Source organism: Crocodylus siamensis, chromosome 4 (genome assembly GCF_052110815.1).
Source record: "Crocodylus siamensis isolate JL-2025a chromosome 4, ASM5211081v1, whole genome shotgun sequence".
Taxonomy (NCBI): Eukaryota; Metazoa; Chordata; order Crocodylia; family Crocodylidae; genus Crocodylus; species Crocodylus siamensis.
Genome location: NC_143398.1, coordinates 14,468,217 through 14,486,248, shown reverse-complemented (window position 1 = coordinate 14,486,248; position 18,032 = coordinate 14,468,217). Strand labels below are relative to the sequence as shown.

The 18,032-nt window shown below is 43.9% G+C and overlaps 1 protein-coding gene across 1 annotated transcript in view; it reads right to left on the bottom strand.

The window, feature by feature from the left end:
• ELAPOR2 (endosome-lysosome associated apoptosis and autophagy regulator family member 2) overlaps positions 1-18,032 on the bottom strand; it is a 175,773-nt gene that overhangs the window by 71,700 nt on the left and 86,041 nt on the right. Inside the window, exon 2 of the mRNA XM_090041865.1 lies at positions 15,749-15,869. Within this exon, the coding sequence (XP_089897991.1) occupies positions 15,749-15,869 (121 nt within the window). The remainder of the gene's footprint in view (positions 1-15,748; positions 15,870-18,032) is intronic.

Genomic DNA, 18,032 nt, shown 5'->3' with positions numbered 1-18,032 from the left:
GGCTTACATTCAGAAACACAGCCTGTGCAACCACCAAACTGGATGCCCATGATCTCTGGCAAGCCATCTATCAGAAGAGCATTCTAATATATCCAACTGGGCACAGAGGTATATAGGAAAACTCTTCTAATGCCAGGACTTGCCCTTGGCTTTCTTAGTTTCAAGTGAACTTGGGTTCACAAAAGTTTGTGCTCTACATGTCTTATTGAGTTAATCTATAAAGGTGATTATTTACCCTGCCTTATGATGGATTTCAGACTAATACAGCTAACCACCTCTTTCTTAGACTTAGTCAGACAGAAGTCAGACATTGTAGTATCAGTTACACTGGTGGCAATTTGGGGTAGCTCTACGGAAGCTGATAAAACAGCTTCAGATTCACAGCAATGCAAGCGAGCAAACAATGGGCCAAGGTCTTGGCTATGGCCTGGAGCTGTATTACTGAATGTTGCCATCTTATCAGCTTTCTCCTACTAAGCACAGGGAAACTTGTGTTGCTATGGCTGCTAATCCTAGGGATAAAGGATGCTATTAGATAGTATTATATATACTTAACAGGCATACACATATATGCACCCACACACAAGCACATATAAAGCTGACATGGGATTCAATTAATAAAGAACTAAACGAGAGGAACAAAATGCACACCAGCCAATATGATCTTTGAGAAAACGTGCCTTGCCAAACAAACCTATTCTCATTCTTTAAGGATATTACGAATGTAGTTGATATTATACAGATGTAATATACTTTCATAAGGACTTTTATTTAGTACTGCATGATTTTTCTTTAAACATTAGTACTATATAGTACCAATAAAGCATACGTTCAACAGATTAAGAAGGGGCTATCTCAAAAATATCCATTAATGAAAAATTATCATTGAACAGGGGTGTTTCTACTGGTGTTTTCCATGGCCAGCACTTGGAAAATGTTATGCTATGTATCATTTTCCCTAGTGAGCTGAAAGTAAATGCTAAAAACATGTGCAGAGGAAACGCAGGCTGGCAGAGTACTAAAGACCATATTTTCTACTGTACATTTATAGCAAATCACCAGAACCTGATGGCATTCACCTTATGGTCCTGAAGGAGGTCAGATTGGAAATTGCTGAACTCCTAACTATAGCATACAACCTGGCGAGCTGGCGAGCACCCACTAAAAACAGCCTTGGGCTACAGGACTGCCAATGTGACTCCCATATTTTTAAAAAAAAGGATCTAGAGGAAAATATAAGCCAGTTAATCTAAATTCTGTAGAAAGCTGGTAGAAACAATAATAAAAAAAGAACTGTTCAGTATATGGGCATGACTAGCTGGAAAAGAATCAATATGGCTTTGTCAAAAGGAAATCATGCCTCACTAACCTACTAGAGTTCTTTGAGGGTGTCAATTAGCAGGTGGATCAGGGTGATACAACTGACAGTAAAACTGGACTTCCAAAAATCTTTTGACAAGGCTCCGTGTCAGAGGGTCTTAATGAAGTCACACATGAGGTTAGGTAGTCACACGCAATTAATCGAGTATGCTGGAGCATGGCAAGTACCACACTCCAGCCAGCCTCCACAACTTATTTATTAGCGTCCCCACACTTCAAAATGGCAGCAGGGGTGCTTTACCTAAAGTTCATCAAACAAGCTTTAGATAAAGGGCATTTATATATGTGCTTTTGTTCAGGGGCGACTGGTGCCTCCTAAGTCTGGAGAAGCACCCACAGAAGTTGATGGCGGCGATGGGGACGGGGACAGGGCTGGCAAGTGCCTGCAGAAGCCAGCGGCAGTGGAGCCGGGGCTGGCGAGCACCCACAGAAGCCGACGGCAGCAGTAGGGACGGGGCTGGTGAGCACCCGCAGAAGCCAGCGGTGGCAGCGGGGACAGCCCTGTCGGAGGGGGCACTTGCCCCACCATGTCCTCTCTACCAGTTGCCTATGCCTTTGTCTGTTCTGGAGCAGCAGACTCCATCAATCAAGTCTGGGGAGCACACAAGGTGACGCACCCAGCACTGCATCACATGCATTTGTATAAATGGCAAAATGCACATCAGCACGCAGAAAATGGCGGTGATGCACTTTTGAACTAAAACGCCTTTGATGTGTTTTACTTCAAAAGCATGCCACCACCATTTTCTCAGTGCTGACGCACATTTCACCATTTATACAAATGCATGCAATGCAGCACCAGGCGCTTTTAAAAGCACTTGGTGCTGCAGCCCACACATGGACAAATGCCCCAAATACCCCCACCACCATTTTGAAGCATGGGAGCACTGATACATAAGACACTCTGGGTGCTTTAATCAGAGCAGCTCTCAGGGTTGCTCTAATTAGAGCACCCCTCCTTCTCCCCCGCTCCCAAAGCATGTCTATAGATGTCCTTAGAGACTAATTTGTTCAGAGAGTCACAAGCTTTCAAAAGTGACAGCCTGCTTCATCCAATGCTTATGGTCTCTGAACCAATCAGTCTCTAAGGGTGTCTAGACATGTGCTCCCGGGTGGGGGACAGGGAGACAGACATTTTAGTTAGAGCAGTTCCCAGACAGCCGCTTTAATTAAAACACCTCAGCACCACATGTATTCAGCATCCCGCATTTCAAAATAACTGCAGGGGTGCTTTAACTAAGGCTCGTTCAATGAGTCTTAGTTAAAGCGCCCCCATAGCCACTCTGAAATGTGGGACACTGAATCCTCATGATGCTGCAGCACGCTAGAGCATTTGTATTAGAAAGCTCCAGGCGACTGCTCCAATGCTTTCTAATTAGAGCACTTTGGAGCACGTGTATAGGCACTCCAAAGTGCCACCATGCCATGCCTCCAGCCTGGCATAAGTGAGAGGATCCACTCCAGTGACTTCTTTAGCTCACCCCATTCCATCTTCATCATTCAGAATTCATCTCTCCAGGCACCAGGAACTATACTAGTTTCTTATTCTGCCTCATCTGCTCAGCTGAGCTGCCTTGCCTGGTGAGGACAGAAGAAAAAAACTTCAGCTCAGGCAAGGTCTAGTAGCTCCCCAGAGATATCACTCATCTCTGACCAGCTGTTGAGTTTGGTGGCACAGATGTCAATGCGGAAGCTTTAAGTATAAGAATGAATGAATACTGTGAAATGCAGCTTATTTGGAACTATCTATTCAGCAGGACTTCCTGACACCAAAGTATATCCTGTATGCTTTGTACCAGCAGGTCCAAACAACAGCTAAACCAAGAACCAAAATGAGGGATGAAAAAAAATATTGCTGAAAAGCCAAAAGAAAACAGGCATTGTTGCTTTATTAATAATGTTTCCTATAATCTTAATCTAATTCAAAATGTCTCATGTGAATAATTTGTATGAGGCTTCTCCAATAGACTGTGACTAATTCATGTTCTTTTTCTCCAGTAGTTATGTTCAGAGGTGTTATCAGTAACTAGATTAGATCTTCCTTTAAAAAGGGAACTGTCAATTCAGCTTATACCTTAGATTTATTCACCTTGAAAACTAGTGTAATCTGAGAGGAAATGCCCACCAGATCCTAGACATTTTATTGTCTTAAAAATAAGTCAGTTATGCATCACACTTCTATCCGAGAAACAATAAAATATATCAATGGTCCCTCTGGCCGTACCTATTTAAAGAGGTGTAGATCCTCTTGCCCTTAGATAAATCAGTATATTGACCTTTTTACAATCTGTTCTGTCTGAACATCTTAAATACTTTTACAGATCATCTCTTTCTCCCTCTATCTTCCTCCCATCCCATCCCATCTCACATACACACGTTACATATTGTTGCCTATCTGCTGAGCAGTAGCAGATGTCAGGGCCTGGCAGGTTGGCCTCCTGCTGGAAGAGAAATCACTGTATCCAAGTCAAGATGTTTTGTAGTATTACTTGCTTATAACACTGCATTACACTTGCGAGGCAAAGAAATGTGCACAGACAGCATGCAAGCAAGCTCTTCTTTCAGAAATCTCACCAATGCCCAATTACCAGAGTATAACTCTAGCCCCAAAACTGATTTCTGTAATTAGCATCAAGGAAGCGAGCAAACTCTTCTCATGCTTGCAAACTGATTTCCTAAAAGGAACCGTATCTACAAAACATAACGACAGAACACTTCTTCAAACCCTGTTCGCTGCCCATACACCAAGGAGGACATCTATATTACTATCACCGTGGTATTTTAAGCATATTCAACTTCACTTTCAACTACCGACCTGGAGGACTCTAACCACGGAAGCCCAGAGTCCAGTGCAGTCTAAATTCACCCTGCTTCTTATATAAGTTTTGCAGTCCTCACTGACCTCCATGATGCTGCAGTTAAACTGCTACCCAGACTACAAAGAATTAGTTTAAAAATACAGATATACACCAGAGGTAAAAGCCAAGGTGACTCCCTAGATAGCAACATGTTGACTAGGAAATGGTAGGGAAAGAAGGACCCCCACAAACACAGCCACAAGACTCGATTACGGTAAGCATCTTGGGTCAGGGCGATATTTAAAATGCACAGTGTTACAAGGACTTAGCCACATGCTTGAAGCCAGGAGCATGCATCTGTGCTGTCTGAATGAAGAAGGGTTTACGCATGTCTATCTGCTTTTCTGAACCAAGATCTTAGGCTATAAACAGACAACACTGAGTGCAGTCGATCAGCGGTAGCACGATGTATCCAAAGCTGTCCTACATTAGGCAGGGTCCCAATTCTACAGGACAATGGACAACATGTTCCCTACTCATAGTACCTTGGAGGTTCCCCAGGGTGCTTCTCTGTAAGAGGGGAAGCCCAGCTTTCCCCATTTGGAGATGCGCCTCAGAGATTCCCCAGGGAGTATGTCTAAAGGTGAACCCGAGGTTTCTCCATTTACAGAGATATGCCTTAGAGACTCCCTCGGCAGGTACTCCCAAGACTGGAGAAGCCCAATCTTGCATGGGAATTACTGGAGTACACAGGATCAAGCCCTCAAGCAACAGAAGCACTTACCTGGGGCAGGTGGAGAGTATAGGCAGCTCTGGGCTGCCCACACTCTTGCCTGGGGCAGGTAGAAAGCATAGGCAGCTCTGGGCTGCCCACACTCTTGCCTGGGGCAGGTGGAAAGCATAGGCAGCTCTGGGCTGCCCACACTCTTGTGTCACAAAGCAAAAAGACATCTGCCACAATAAAGGGGCAAAAACTATTATAAACTCTGTCACAGCCACTAAGTTTAGGCATTTGTGGTGCAACAAGAGTGCAGATGTCTGTTAGCTTGGCCTTTGTTCAACCATAAAAAAATTATGGTGACACAAATGCGATGTCTGTTTCCACCCTTCGAGTGTTTATGGTAGAAGAGCTTCCTTAGAAAGCAAAGAAAACCTTCCAATAAGTAATACAGAGAAATAGATACAATTCAAGGCCCCAAGCTGCAGGCCACACTCATAACTATAACCCATATAGAAGTAGCACTTTGAAAGCAGTGGGCTTTATTACATTATTAAGAACTCATGCAAGTGAGTGCTGCAGAACTGAGCAATCAATTATAACTGCTCACCTCTCTTCCAACTGCTCAGAATAAATCTAGCAAGTCAAGGGCCAGACCATAAGCTGCCAGTCTTTTCTCAATTCCCCTAGCCTTCAAAGAAACTGCATCTGTTTATCCCCTGTGAACATCAGGCCATTCATTGAAAATCCAAGTTGGAGAGCCTTAAGTTAAGCATGGAGGTTTACATTTTAATACACCTTAGTCATATAGCACACTGATTTCAGCAGGACCCAGGGTAGGGTAAATTACTAGTTAACCTTGAATATGTATATCAGAATTTGCTTGTGAGCACTAGGCTGTGTGAAGCTTCAGCCGCTGATTCAATTCAGTGGAGATTTGGCCCGATTCAGTGGCCAAATCTCCGAACTGAATCAGGAAACTCTTTAATCTCTCCAAATCAAATTGGAACCCTCTGAATCAATTCGGAGAAATTTGGAGAGGTTTGATGATTCGGACATAGACACAGCTTTAAATGTTTCTTCTCCATACCTCAAGGTATCAGGCACAGCTTGTGAATGCTGAGATGGTGAGGTGAATGGAGCGTCCCATGGGAGTGCAGGGGGGTCCCCAGCACGCTCAGCAGCAGACCTAGAAGGGGACTAGAAGCACTTCTGGTTCACTTCTGGGTCCACCGCAGAGCATGTGGGGGACCCTTCCCCCCAGCTGGGCTAGTGGTGCCTCTTGGTTCAGGAGTGGGGCATTTGTGGTCCCCCCGTGGCCATTCATCAAGCCAGGAAGGCACTGGGACTGTTGCACTAGGGACTGTTGCAATCTGTCTCACCAATTTTCTGCTCCAGGGTGGAGTGGGGACACCTTAATTAGTGTGGCTTTGAGAGCACCTGCAGTGTCATGTATTCAGCACTGAATACACATGACGCGGAGGCTGCTGGAGCTCGCTAATTAACACGCTCTAGCAGACTTGACTAATTGAGTCTGCTCCAACATGCGCTAATTAGCACGCATTGAAGCAGAGGTCCATCACGTGTATACATGCTCATATTTTCTAACTAAATAGAAGGCTTCCACTCTCAAAAGCAATCAGTCAAAGTTGCTCCAATTGTTTGTCTGCGCTTGCCAGTGCTAAAAAGGTCACTTCTCCCAATTGTTATCTAAAAGTCACTTTAACTGGCAGGGAAATCTGTATCTCCTCTTGTGATATACTGGGAGAAGATTGCACAAGTCCAAATAAACTGCAAACAGAGCAAAGTGTCAGTGAAACAAAATAAATTCCACTCTCAGACCCCAATCATGCAGGTTGCTTTGAGCAGGAACAATTCATCCACTGAAATCAAGAGCCATTTGCAGGCTTTAAGGTGGGCGTGTACTATATTCAAAACTGAATCCCACCATTGGCTGGAATAGAGCTATAGTGGCCTCCCTTGTGTTGGGCTAGTGAGGAATTTGGCCCAATTACTCCACCAGCCACTTCAATGGACTGCATTTATTTGAACAAATGCATCTCTGTTATTCAGCCTACAATAAGATGTGTAATGTTTCCATTTTTGCTACCATTGTCTCATAAAATTGTTTAAGCAATTATCATTGTACATAGTGTATTTTTTAATAGCCTTGCCTATTGTGAATGACCTTTGTGCATTAACTGTGACCACTGACTTTCCTAAGCTTTGTTCTCCAAAATAATGTGAAAGACATTACTTCTGGAAAAGTCCCATTTTGCTATTCTAATTCAGAATTATTCTGCCTTATTCTGCATACAGTACCACTGAGATCGATGTAACTACCCATTCAGTGCAAGCTAATGTAAATTAGAGGGGCCAGAATATGCCCTAGATTAGTCTATGGAATGGAAGGGTAATATTAAAAAGAAATAAAGGTCAGATCACGAGCCCTTTTTACTCCAACTGGTGAGCTCCATTTTTACCTGTCCTGCCACACCTGGGTGTGACTGATAAGGTTTTGGGAGACAGCCCCTAAGGTCCCAGAGTGAGCCCAGTCCAGCTCCGTCTCATCCCTCAGACACTAAGTTGTGATCCCCTCCCCTACCACTTGGCCCTATTAGTACCTCAGGACACCAGTTGCCTTTTGGGCTATTTGTAGCCTCCATATAGCCACCCCTGTATACATCACAGATGTCACTCGGTCATCCAAGTACCAGCCTGTACAGGCCCTGCTGGCTGCTCTTGCAGCAAACTGCTAAGCCTAAAACCATTTTCTATGGCCTCTCAGTCCCAGCCTTCCCTGTACTGTTGCTTGGCAGGCCCCTTGGCCTCATCTCACCCGGCATCTCACCCAGCCCCCCCGCAGTCCCCAACCCAGGCGAGGCTGCCTGCACCCTCAGTGCCAGCACCCTCGTGATCCCTGACTCAAGTGAGGCTGCTTGCACCCTCGATGCCAGCCCCCCCGCGATCTCCAACCCCAGCGAAGCTGCTTGCACCCTTGGTGCCATTCTCCCTACAGTCCTTGAGCCTTTCTGGGCTGTCTGCTGGGTGCCCCTCAGACACCCCTGTGGCCTCCTTGCCACTCCTACTAGCCACACCCAGTCCTCCAGGCTCACACTTAAATCACAACATAAATATGAACAACTGCTTCACAACTAAAAACTGACCCAGCTCTGGGTCATCACCTCACTACAAGCTGTAAGTCCCCTTCGGCTCTTCCCCTTGGTAGCTGTAGGGACAGCTCAGGTGCCTGCCAGGCTGTCTTCCTCAGGAGCTCCTCTCCCTGCAGCACACAAGGCCAGGCTGACCCGCCTGCTCTCAGGGCAGTGCTCTTATATACCCCATAACCCCTCCCGTTCCTGTCAGGCGGCCCACCAGCCCCACACGGGTGTTTCTGCTTTGGCTTGGTGGTCAGCCCGCTCTCCTTTACTGCAGCTTGGGCCAGCTCCTTGCAGCCTTTATCCCTGCCCTGCCTGGGCGCTGCCCCTTGGCTGCTTATTGCAATGCAGCTGGCTCCCCACAGCAAGCTTAGCCTGCCACGCTTTCCCTTAAAATTAACATGAGCCTCTGGCTCGCTGTTACAGGTATCCACTCCTATCCAGAGGTAAGTTGTAAAGTAGCACCAAACCTTCCATCTCCTTCCACTCAGTACAACTGCTGTTGTGTCCACATCTGTTTTACGATAGAGGTCATAAAAGATTAGACAGACAGACAGATCATCCAAATGGAGATACTCTGTATTCAAAGGACTTAAATCCATACTATAGAACATATGGCATGAAATTAGTCTGGCAAAAAGCCCGATTCTGCTCCATAGTAAACTGCAATATTCCTATTTATGGCAACGGCAGCACAGAGACAGATTCAATTCCCACCTCTCTGGCCTCTGAGGGCCCTATCAGACAGCATGTACAATGCACAGACAAAAAGAGCTTTCACGGGAGATTGAAGCTTGCAACAGTACTGACGGGGGCAGGCAATAGGCCAGCCTGAAATGCAAACTGCTTGAGCTACTGACAGACACATAAATATTCTTCACTGAAAAAATCACACCACCTTGATAGCCAGTCGCTCTTATTACCCAAAGTTCCTACGGCAAGATCAGATTCACAATGAGATCTAAATATAATTCAGTGAGGCAATCATTTAAAAATGTGGGAGCCAAAAATTAGTACAGCATATTCCTATCAAAGAGAAGTAATGGAGTGATTCACATAAGATGAAGGAAAAAATAATGGATTTTTCCTAATTAATGGTCTTTGCCTGCAAACTCCTGCACATTCAACTATTTCCTCTGAGGACATGTGCACTGGAACTTGATATCCCGAGGCAGTGAAGTGCTGGAGAAGGTTTCTTAGGAGTGTGGATGGTGGATGAACGAGCCATGAACAGTGATCTTAAGAATAATATTGTTTTGTAATCTAATGTCCTTGTTCTGTGTTTGAACAGACTGTGTCTTTATCTTCATTGTTACATGACAGCATAAATGAGCAAGCAAATAAACAGAAGTAAGAGAGAGCAAAAATGCAATACTTCAGCCTTTCACAGTTTGAGAAGCCAATGGAAGGGCCCATGTGGGAAGAGCTCTTCACTATACATGGCATCTGGATGGAGATTAACACAGTGTTACAGCATGGAGTACAAAGGAGTATAGATCATCTCATTAACTTACATGGGGTGGGCTGAGAGCTGCTGCTGCTTCTTCTTACACCGCATTTGACCATTTTGTTATGTGTGTTTGTGCTTGTGCATCGTATTTTGCAAGATCTTCCATTGTACGTGCACCTTCAAGCAACGTTGACACAGGTGTTGCATAGTCTGAGGCTCTGCAGCAGGTGTTGCCTAGCCTGAGGCTCTGTGCCACAGTCACAGCTGGTTGAACCAATGGTGTAGCCTCACTGCTTCATTAGTTCCTTGGAGCATCCAACTCAGGTACGTACACAGTTGAGACATCGCCACCTTTGTCATGGTTCATCAGCCCTGAGTGATAAGGACTCAGCCGCTGGAACGTCCATTTTTTTTGCTGCCAGGTCTTTTTTTCAGCCTCTCGTTCCACAGCTGTAGTTGTGTCTCCTTGGGTGTGGCATCAAGAGGTTGGGTGCTGGCAAAGAAGCTCCTGCACAACTTCAAATGTTTGCATGCTGCGGGATGGTCATATAGTAGGTGTCTCATATCTTCAGTTTGCCTCAGTCATTCTGCCCTGCTTGCCCCTGCTCTTCTGATGTCAGGTGCAGCAATGCCAGCCAGCAGGTACACACTATTTAGGCTGGTAGGCTTCAGACATCCTGTGATGCATCAGCAGCTATAACTCAGGATGGGGTCAAGGAGGTTAGCATATATGGATCTCCCCCATATAGCTGGGAACTGGAAATATTTATGAACCACTGGTCTTTTTAGGAGAAAGACAAAAGAAAAGCTGTGGAGGGATTTGTTTATGCCAATTGATTTAAATGTTTATGGTGCTCTGTGGTTATGTCAGAGAAGGCAAGTTGAAGAGACATACCCTGCACTTGGGAAAGGAAGATTCGGAGGTTCATAATGGTGATCAGATGTGCGGGAATTCATTCCAGGGTTTGACAAAAGGTCCTTACCTTTATGGCAGAAGCTTTCTCCCAATAAAGCACAGGAATGAACTTCTGAAGAGCTAAAGGACATAGTAACCTTATTCCCAGCACTGAGATTTTTATAATGTTTCTAAATCTACGACGTTTCAGCAGATGTCAGCAGCCAGGGTCTCTTCAGAGTGCTATAATCTAATGTCATGGTGGTGACATGGCAAATTGTTCAGGAAGCTTTCAGATTCCCAAGTAGAGGCCACATCTACACGAAACACTGACTGTACAGTGCATAACCAAGTACTAAATTTGGTGAGGAACACCTTTTCCTTGACGCTGATTGCACAGTAGCTTGTGACTACTGCACAGCAGCATTGCATCAGGCTTCCTGCCACGCAACAGTACTGAGCAGTAGTTACAGGCTACCACGCAGTCAGCAGCTTACGTAGACATAGCCAGAGACTACAAAGACTACACAATAAACATGCTGCATGGTGAGTTAACTGATATTCAAGATGTTCACAAGATATTTTCAGGGTCTTGAAAAATAGTAACAGACAGGAGCTACTTGCACATTTAATGAACAGTAAAGGTCAAAATAAGGTTCCTCCTAAATGCCAGAGATTGTTTATGCTTTTGATAAGCTTATATCTACTGCAACCACTGATGTCTCTAGGGCTAAGGACAGAAATTATACATAAACGAGTATAAGTGATCAGAAACTGGTTCAGATCTGTAACACAACAGAAGTTTAGGGCTTTCTAAATGGCAGAAACCAGTTTAAGATAAACCTGAATGGCTGTAGTATTAGACTTAACTGATTTAGACTACATCAGTTTATTGAACTTCTGTCCCAGATCCCCTCCAGATTCAAGTTAACTCGCAATCCCCCAGCATCCCAGGATTATTTGCATCTTCCTTGCAAATTCCTCCAATCCCCCACCCCTGGCAAGGTGGGAAGGCTAGCCTTGGCCTGAGCTGTCTGCTTCAGCCAAGCAGGGTGACATGCCCGAACTCCCCCACCCCCGCCTCAGCTTCTGGCCTAGGCTGCCACAGACATGTGGACGTATTTCCGGAATCAAAAGTGAATGTCTGTTCATTTGCTTATCAGTTCAATCTCCGCAGGTTAGACTAACCTGTGAAGATTGAATCAATTCAGTCTCAGCCTTTTTGACTGTCTGTACTTAGCCTAGCGGTAGCTGAAATGAAATGTTTGACATGGATACTTCAAAAGAGCTATGTGGGCTGGATCTGAAATGCTTAATGAAATCAGGAAAGTCTTGAGGTACACCCAGAAACACATAACTCAAAGAGTATCCCAGATTTACAGGCAGCATTTCTTGATAGATCTTGACAAAAAATAGCATTAGACCTGAAGGGAGAGAAAAGGCATACCTGTTTGCCAAGCGATGTTACAGTAAGACAGACCATGCCACTGCATAGTGCACCAAACTGGCCCAAACCCCCACTTCATTGTGGTCAGGTTTCAGCATGGTGGTTTAATAAACCTGAAACTGACTCTTTTAATGCAGCCACCAAAAAGTTAACCCTGCCATTGTCTACCTGGAAACCACCAAGCATGTTTCTAGTAAGAAACACTCAGGCCCCTGGCATGCATTACATGCATGGCACTGTTAACTGTAACAGTGCCCCATGTTCAAAAAGTTATGGCACTATAAAATGACAAACTACCCACAAAGATATTCCACAAAAAATATGGACTATCTTTGTAACTGCTTTGCATGGCACAATAAATTGAATATGTGGCACGTCCCCATCCTAATGTTGACAATCAGTTGATTCTTGACATCAGCATAGGAATGGGGCTCAATACCAAAAATGAGCTGCCAGTAAGAAGGCTGGAATAGTCCTGGAGGGAAAAACCAAGGGGCTACCCCTGCTGCAAAAAATGCCTTGCTTTGTAAGGATCCTGAAAATCACACATCCTGCTATGCAAGTGTGGCATGACAGGGCACGCACTTGTTGGGATCAAAGATCAAATCCCTTGGAACTTTTATTCAAACATCTGCCAGTGCCCTTACTGGTGAGCATGTGTTACATATTCCCTTCAGTGCCTGGCCCACTTAAAAAAGGAGTTGCCACAGGCTCCATTGGCACAACCTCCACTAACTCAAGCAGTAGCATACTGCTTCTATCTCAGGCACTCCCTAGCTCAGGCCCTGATGTTCACAGCCTATAGAAAAAATGCTGCCCACAAGCCAACAAGTCCTAGAAAAGGTGTATGGCATTCTCTTTTCTTTAAAGATGCTGGAAGAAATAGTCATTGACAATGGACAGCAGTTTGTGAACTCTAAGTTCTAAGTCTGTAGGGCTCAATATCCTTTCAAATGTATCCCTTCCAACCCATACCACCCACAAAGGAATAGATTTGCAGGGAATTCTACAATATAAAGCTTCCACATTTACTTGCCTGAGCAAAAGAGGTACTTATATTCATTCACCAGAGTAAGCACAACTCAGGGTGCTAGCACACTCTGTGATTACTACAGGGTAATTTATCTTAGATTTTACTTCAAAGTAAATTTACTCCATATTTAAAAGCAGGCACATGACCATCTCCTCTGAGTTCCCTACCTCCAATGGGAACAGTTAGAGCACCTGACCACTCAGTTCTTGGAGAGCGAGTCTGCATTCAGTAAAGGGCTACCCAGGAGACAAAACTGACTATGGAAACAGCCCCATAACAGATATACCAGTCTATCTTATACCTGTGTATAATTGATCTTCACATTCTCAGGGGTAATATTACTAAGGCGTACAGTAGTACAAGGTTGTATTGAATGCGCTCACTTTTCTTTTACAACACAGTAAAGCCAATTTTATTCCATAATAAATTTGTATCAGGCCCTCAGTTTCAGACATTTATTGGTTGATAGGACAAAGTTGTAAGCCTGACAATTGGCTCATTCCCTTGAGTGGTTTTGTTTTGTTTTTTAACATATGAGATGGAGGGAGGCTGAAGTTGCCAGATCTAAGAAGTCAACATCAGAAAACAGAACTGAAAAAAAAAAATTAAACTAGGACCACCAGTGCTGATAAAAAAACAAAATACTGGATGATACCAGCTCTTCTTATTGAATATAGCTGCATCCCAAAATCACAGCAAGCTGAGATTCACCAACACACTCATTAAAGGGAATTAAAAAACAAAAAGGGAATATTCACCTGGTTCCCTACTGGAGCCCCCATGTGATCCTAGCAGCCATGCCCCAGGTGGGAAATAAAGCTATAGAGAAGAATCCTTAAATGTGGTGAACAGAAGCCCATAGTCTGGTGATTTAATATTCCAGTGAACCAACTGAACAGATGTCCCCTTCAGGTAAGAGGTAACTAGACCTGGATGAGTGGACAAGTCAATGACTCAGCTAGAGCCATGGTTTGCTATTAAATATTAATCATAGTTAAAGATTGTTTACAGATAAAAATAGGAAATGGGCAGGAGGATGCATGTACTTGTTTTTTTACTCTATTACAGCACCCGCAAAACACAGATGGCAATCCAGCCATTCAGGCTTTTAGTTCTGCAGGTCTCCAAATCAATGTTTTCCCAGCACATCTGGCCAGTGTAATAATAATTATATTTGCATAATGCCTATGTTCTTGATGCCTCCATGTCCTACCACCATTTATCTTGTTGTTTATAGAATTTAGACTATGTTTTTTTATGACAAAGTTTTTGAATTTTTTTAAACAACTCAGATGTTTCTTGCATCACTTTCTCCCATAGTTTTGTTTGTGAAGAGCTGCGTTAAAATGATTCTCCTCCTCATCAGCTGCCTAAAGGCATGGCTGGTCTGAAGAAGACTTTGAAGTGTTCCCTCTTCCCTGTCACCCACAACAATAAATTTTCTTCACCATTACACTTTGCTGTCCTAGCAGTTCTTTTGGAGAATGACCTTATGGCAGCCTAGTGCTTTTCTTTGTCAGTTATATGTACCGGGAGATATAAATGGTTACACCTGCCAGACTAGATAAATGATGGCAATGTCCCTTCCTTCATTTTATAGGAGAGGTGAACTTTTATTCACTTGTGCCTTTGAATAATCTCCTCTGCTGCTACAAAGGTTTATTGTTAAGTACATTACCATACGTGTTTGAGTATAGTACACATAAATGTTTTCAGTAACACTATCAACCACTAGAAGACATATGAATAGTTATGAACACTCACTGAGAGGTTAGTTGCGTTATGCTAGGCATCTCAATTTTGACTGCTAAGAAGTTAAATTTGGTGAGTGTATCAATTCCTAAGCCACAGAGGGCACATATTAGGTGGCTTCAGTGGAGTTGCTAATGAATATTTTGTTTAGAAGGAATGCCTCATTAATTCATACTGAAGTATAGCAATTTTTGTCTTATAGATCCTATACTATTCATAAAGAAATCAACAAACAAGTAGAATCTCTCCTAGGTCTCCTCCTGGCTTTCTACCACAGATTTTACAGGGAGGCCTAATGTATTCAGCAGATTTGTCAGTGACACAACAAAGCATGGGCACCAGCCTACTGCCCCTAAAAGACGGAAAGGAAAGGACTCGCCTGAAGTCAATCAGATCATTAGCAGAAATACGAATACAACTCCTATCTCCCAAGTCCCAGTCTACTGCACTATCCAGGAAACCACATTGCCTTGCTAAGAGGTAATTAACCCATGCTAATTGCTTGTGTCACTAAAGGAAGACACATGAATTGATCATTTGTGCTCACTTTTTTCTAAACCGTATTAACTAATTCGCATCACATAGTTCAAATCAAATTTCAGTTCAAATAGATGATCAAAGAGGTTTGCCCCCTTCTTCACAGACCAGTAGCCCCTCTGCTTGGAGGCTTGCAGGGCTGGAGGCTTAGTCAGGATACTGATATTTAGTGAGGTGTTGTTGGCACATTTGACTTTCTAAAAGTGTTACTTTGTGCCTGATAGTCTCTGCTGTTTTGCAAAAACCCAACTGAGTTTCCTTTGAGGGGACCAATATTTGCAATTCTTATTGCATTCCTAAGGAAGGCTTATCTGAGTTCCTAAGGACTGTTTTTCCTAAAAGTAACGCCATATATACATGTTAATTAATACATTTTAAATTGTCTAATTTGGCCTGCCCTAGTCTGCATTAAATTGAATCCTCATTCAATGAGGATTAGTTAATTCAGACTAGAGGCAATTTTAATTTGGATTACAGATGTCCATGTGTATATAGTGATAGCTATAGTCCGGATTAAACATAGAAAAACATAGCATTTATAAATGACTGAAGAGTTGGAAATTAAAAAGTGCAAACATACTGCATTCTTTCCCTTTCACAGGGTCTGGCAATCCGGAGCACTCCACTGCTGGGTTGGGGACAGCCACCCTCCATCTGGATCCACTGCTATCACACTCGGTGTATTCAAAGTGGTAATCTGTCTGCAAGCAATCAGAAAGACTCTCAGTTTCATCATAAAAGCCGCACCTTCCCGTCATGGGATCATTCATGAGAGAAGGACATTTAGTGATCTCGATAACAAGCACAATCGCAGTAACAATAGCTTTGCCATGTAGTATACTGTGCATCATTCCCATCACACCCTCATTTATTATTTTATTCAGTGTGCATGTGTATGTTTGTGTACAGAAAAAATGAAAAGACACCAAATGGGATATTCACAAGCATCTAAAGACAGTTTAAGTGGACCGGTGTTCACAAGTTACTTAGATGCTTTTGAAAATCCTACCCAATTTCCTTACAGCTAAAGAATAACCTTAAGAGCACAGGGTTCACTGAAAGTCAGTGCGATTAGTCCAAGCCCTAAATACCTTAAATATTTTTTTAGAAAAATCTTTCACTTTTACTCTAATATAGACAAGAAGATAAAAATCAGATTCTCTAAAGGACTCCCATGTTGGCATCAAAATCATTGTTCGTTCATGACTGAGCACTTTCATTCCCATTTCTGTCATAATGGGACCTGCTGGCTAAGTGGGTATTTTTGGAAGTTTGTGTGCCTAAGTGATAGCTGAAAATCAGGCCCCATTCCTAGATGCCAAGAACTTCAAGACCTAGTCTTGTAATTACGGCACGTAACAATCTGAATCAACACTCTGGTTGGACGAGAAAGAATCAAGACAAAAGTTATGGGATCACAGTGTCACTCAGAACTTGCGTGGGCACATCTTGGTGGTCCAGTTAAGTTGCAGGTTTAATCTAATGATTACCACATTTTCTTGCCTGCCCCTTGTTTTTTGGAAGGCAAAATATAGAAAAAGAAATTGGCTGACTGTGACTTAAGACTAAGTCCCCCTGGAACCAGAGTATCCATGAAGTGTGGCATCCAACGAGACAGTCTGAATGAGGCAGCAGGCACTTTCTGGGGTGGTAGAATAGCAACAAGGTGAGACTCCAGAACTTTGTAAGGGCAGTAGCAAGACTGTTACTCCTTTACTGTAAACAGTTCTTTATGTAAGTTCCTGTGAATAATAATGTGTTTTTTCCATACTACAAGCCTCAGCAAGGTATCGCAGACTGCATGCAGCAGTTCACTCAGACTCCCAATGACTCTTCAGCCAGAAGGTACTGCCTCACCAGCCGGTGTGTGAGGGTTAACACTGGATTCCAACCCTCCTTTTAGCCGTCCCAGACATCTTAGCAGCCAGGAGCCGCGGTGTCTGCTTGCTGTATTGTACCCTGCCTGTATTGCAGCAAAGAAAAAACAGCTTCCCCTAGATACACACTTCAATTTTGGAAGTCTCACTTTAGGGAAGGATGCATATGGTATGCAAATAAATATGATAAATATATATTTTAGGTCATTTCTGGTGGGGTAATCTCATTTAAAGTCTATAGTAGTACCACAGCAGTGACAACAGATTACTGAAGGACAGAGCCGTCCCTTGTGGGGGCGAATCGGGGTGACTGCCGTCGGCCCTGTGCTTCGGGGGGCTCTGCAGACAATGCTGTACAGGGCCTACAGAGGGCACCAACCACTCCATGCAGCCGCCACGTGCCGCCAGCTTCGCACACTGGCTGCTCACCACACTCCCCCCCCACAGGCCCTGCACACCCCTAGGGTCAGCTCTGCTGAAGACACTCCCAAGCTACCCTTGAACTATCTAGCTTGGGTACTAGGAGCAGTCTAGCTGTGGCAACACAGAGCTCAGCACGGACTGCAAAACTTGTGCACCAGTCAGGGTAAATGAAACGGCATTGACCTCTGCGCTGTTGCAGCTAACCTGCTGCCAGACCTTAGTGAGCTATCTCATTACACCCCAGTGTAGACGCATGCCCATAGCACTGGGGAATTCTAGCGCACACTACCCATATACAGTCCCAAGTAGACCAGGATGCTATATCACCACGTATGTCAGCAAGCCATTGCAGGTTCTTCTGCACCAAGAGTCCCCGCCACACTGACTTTCTACATTCCCACAAAAGTGGGAAGGGAGCAAGTGGCTTGGTCCTACAGCTCCTGTATTCTCAGGGAAGATATATGCCAGACAAGGCATAGGCTAGATCAGAATTGCAAGTCTTTTTCCTGGTTAAAAACAAGCATCACTACTTTTAATATCTCTGCTACTTGCTATAGCTGATCT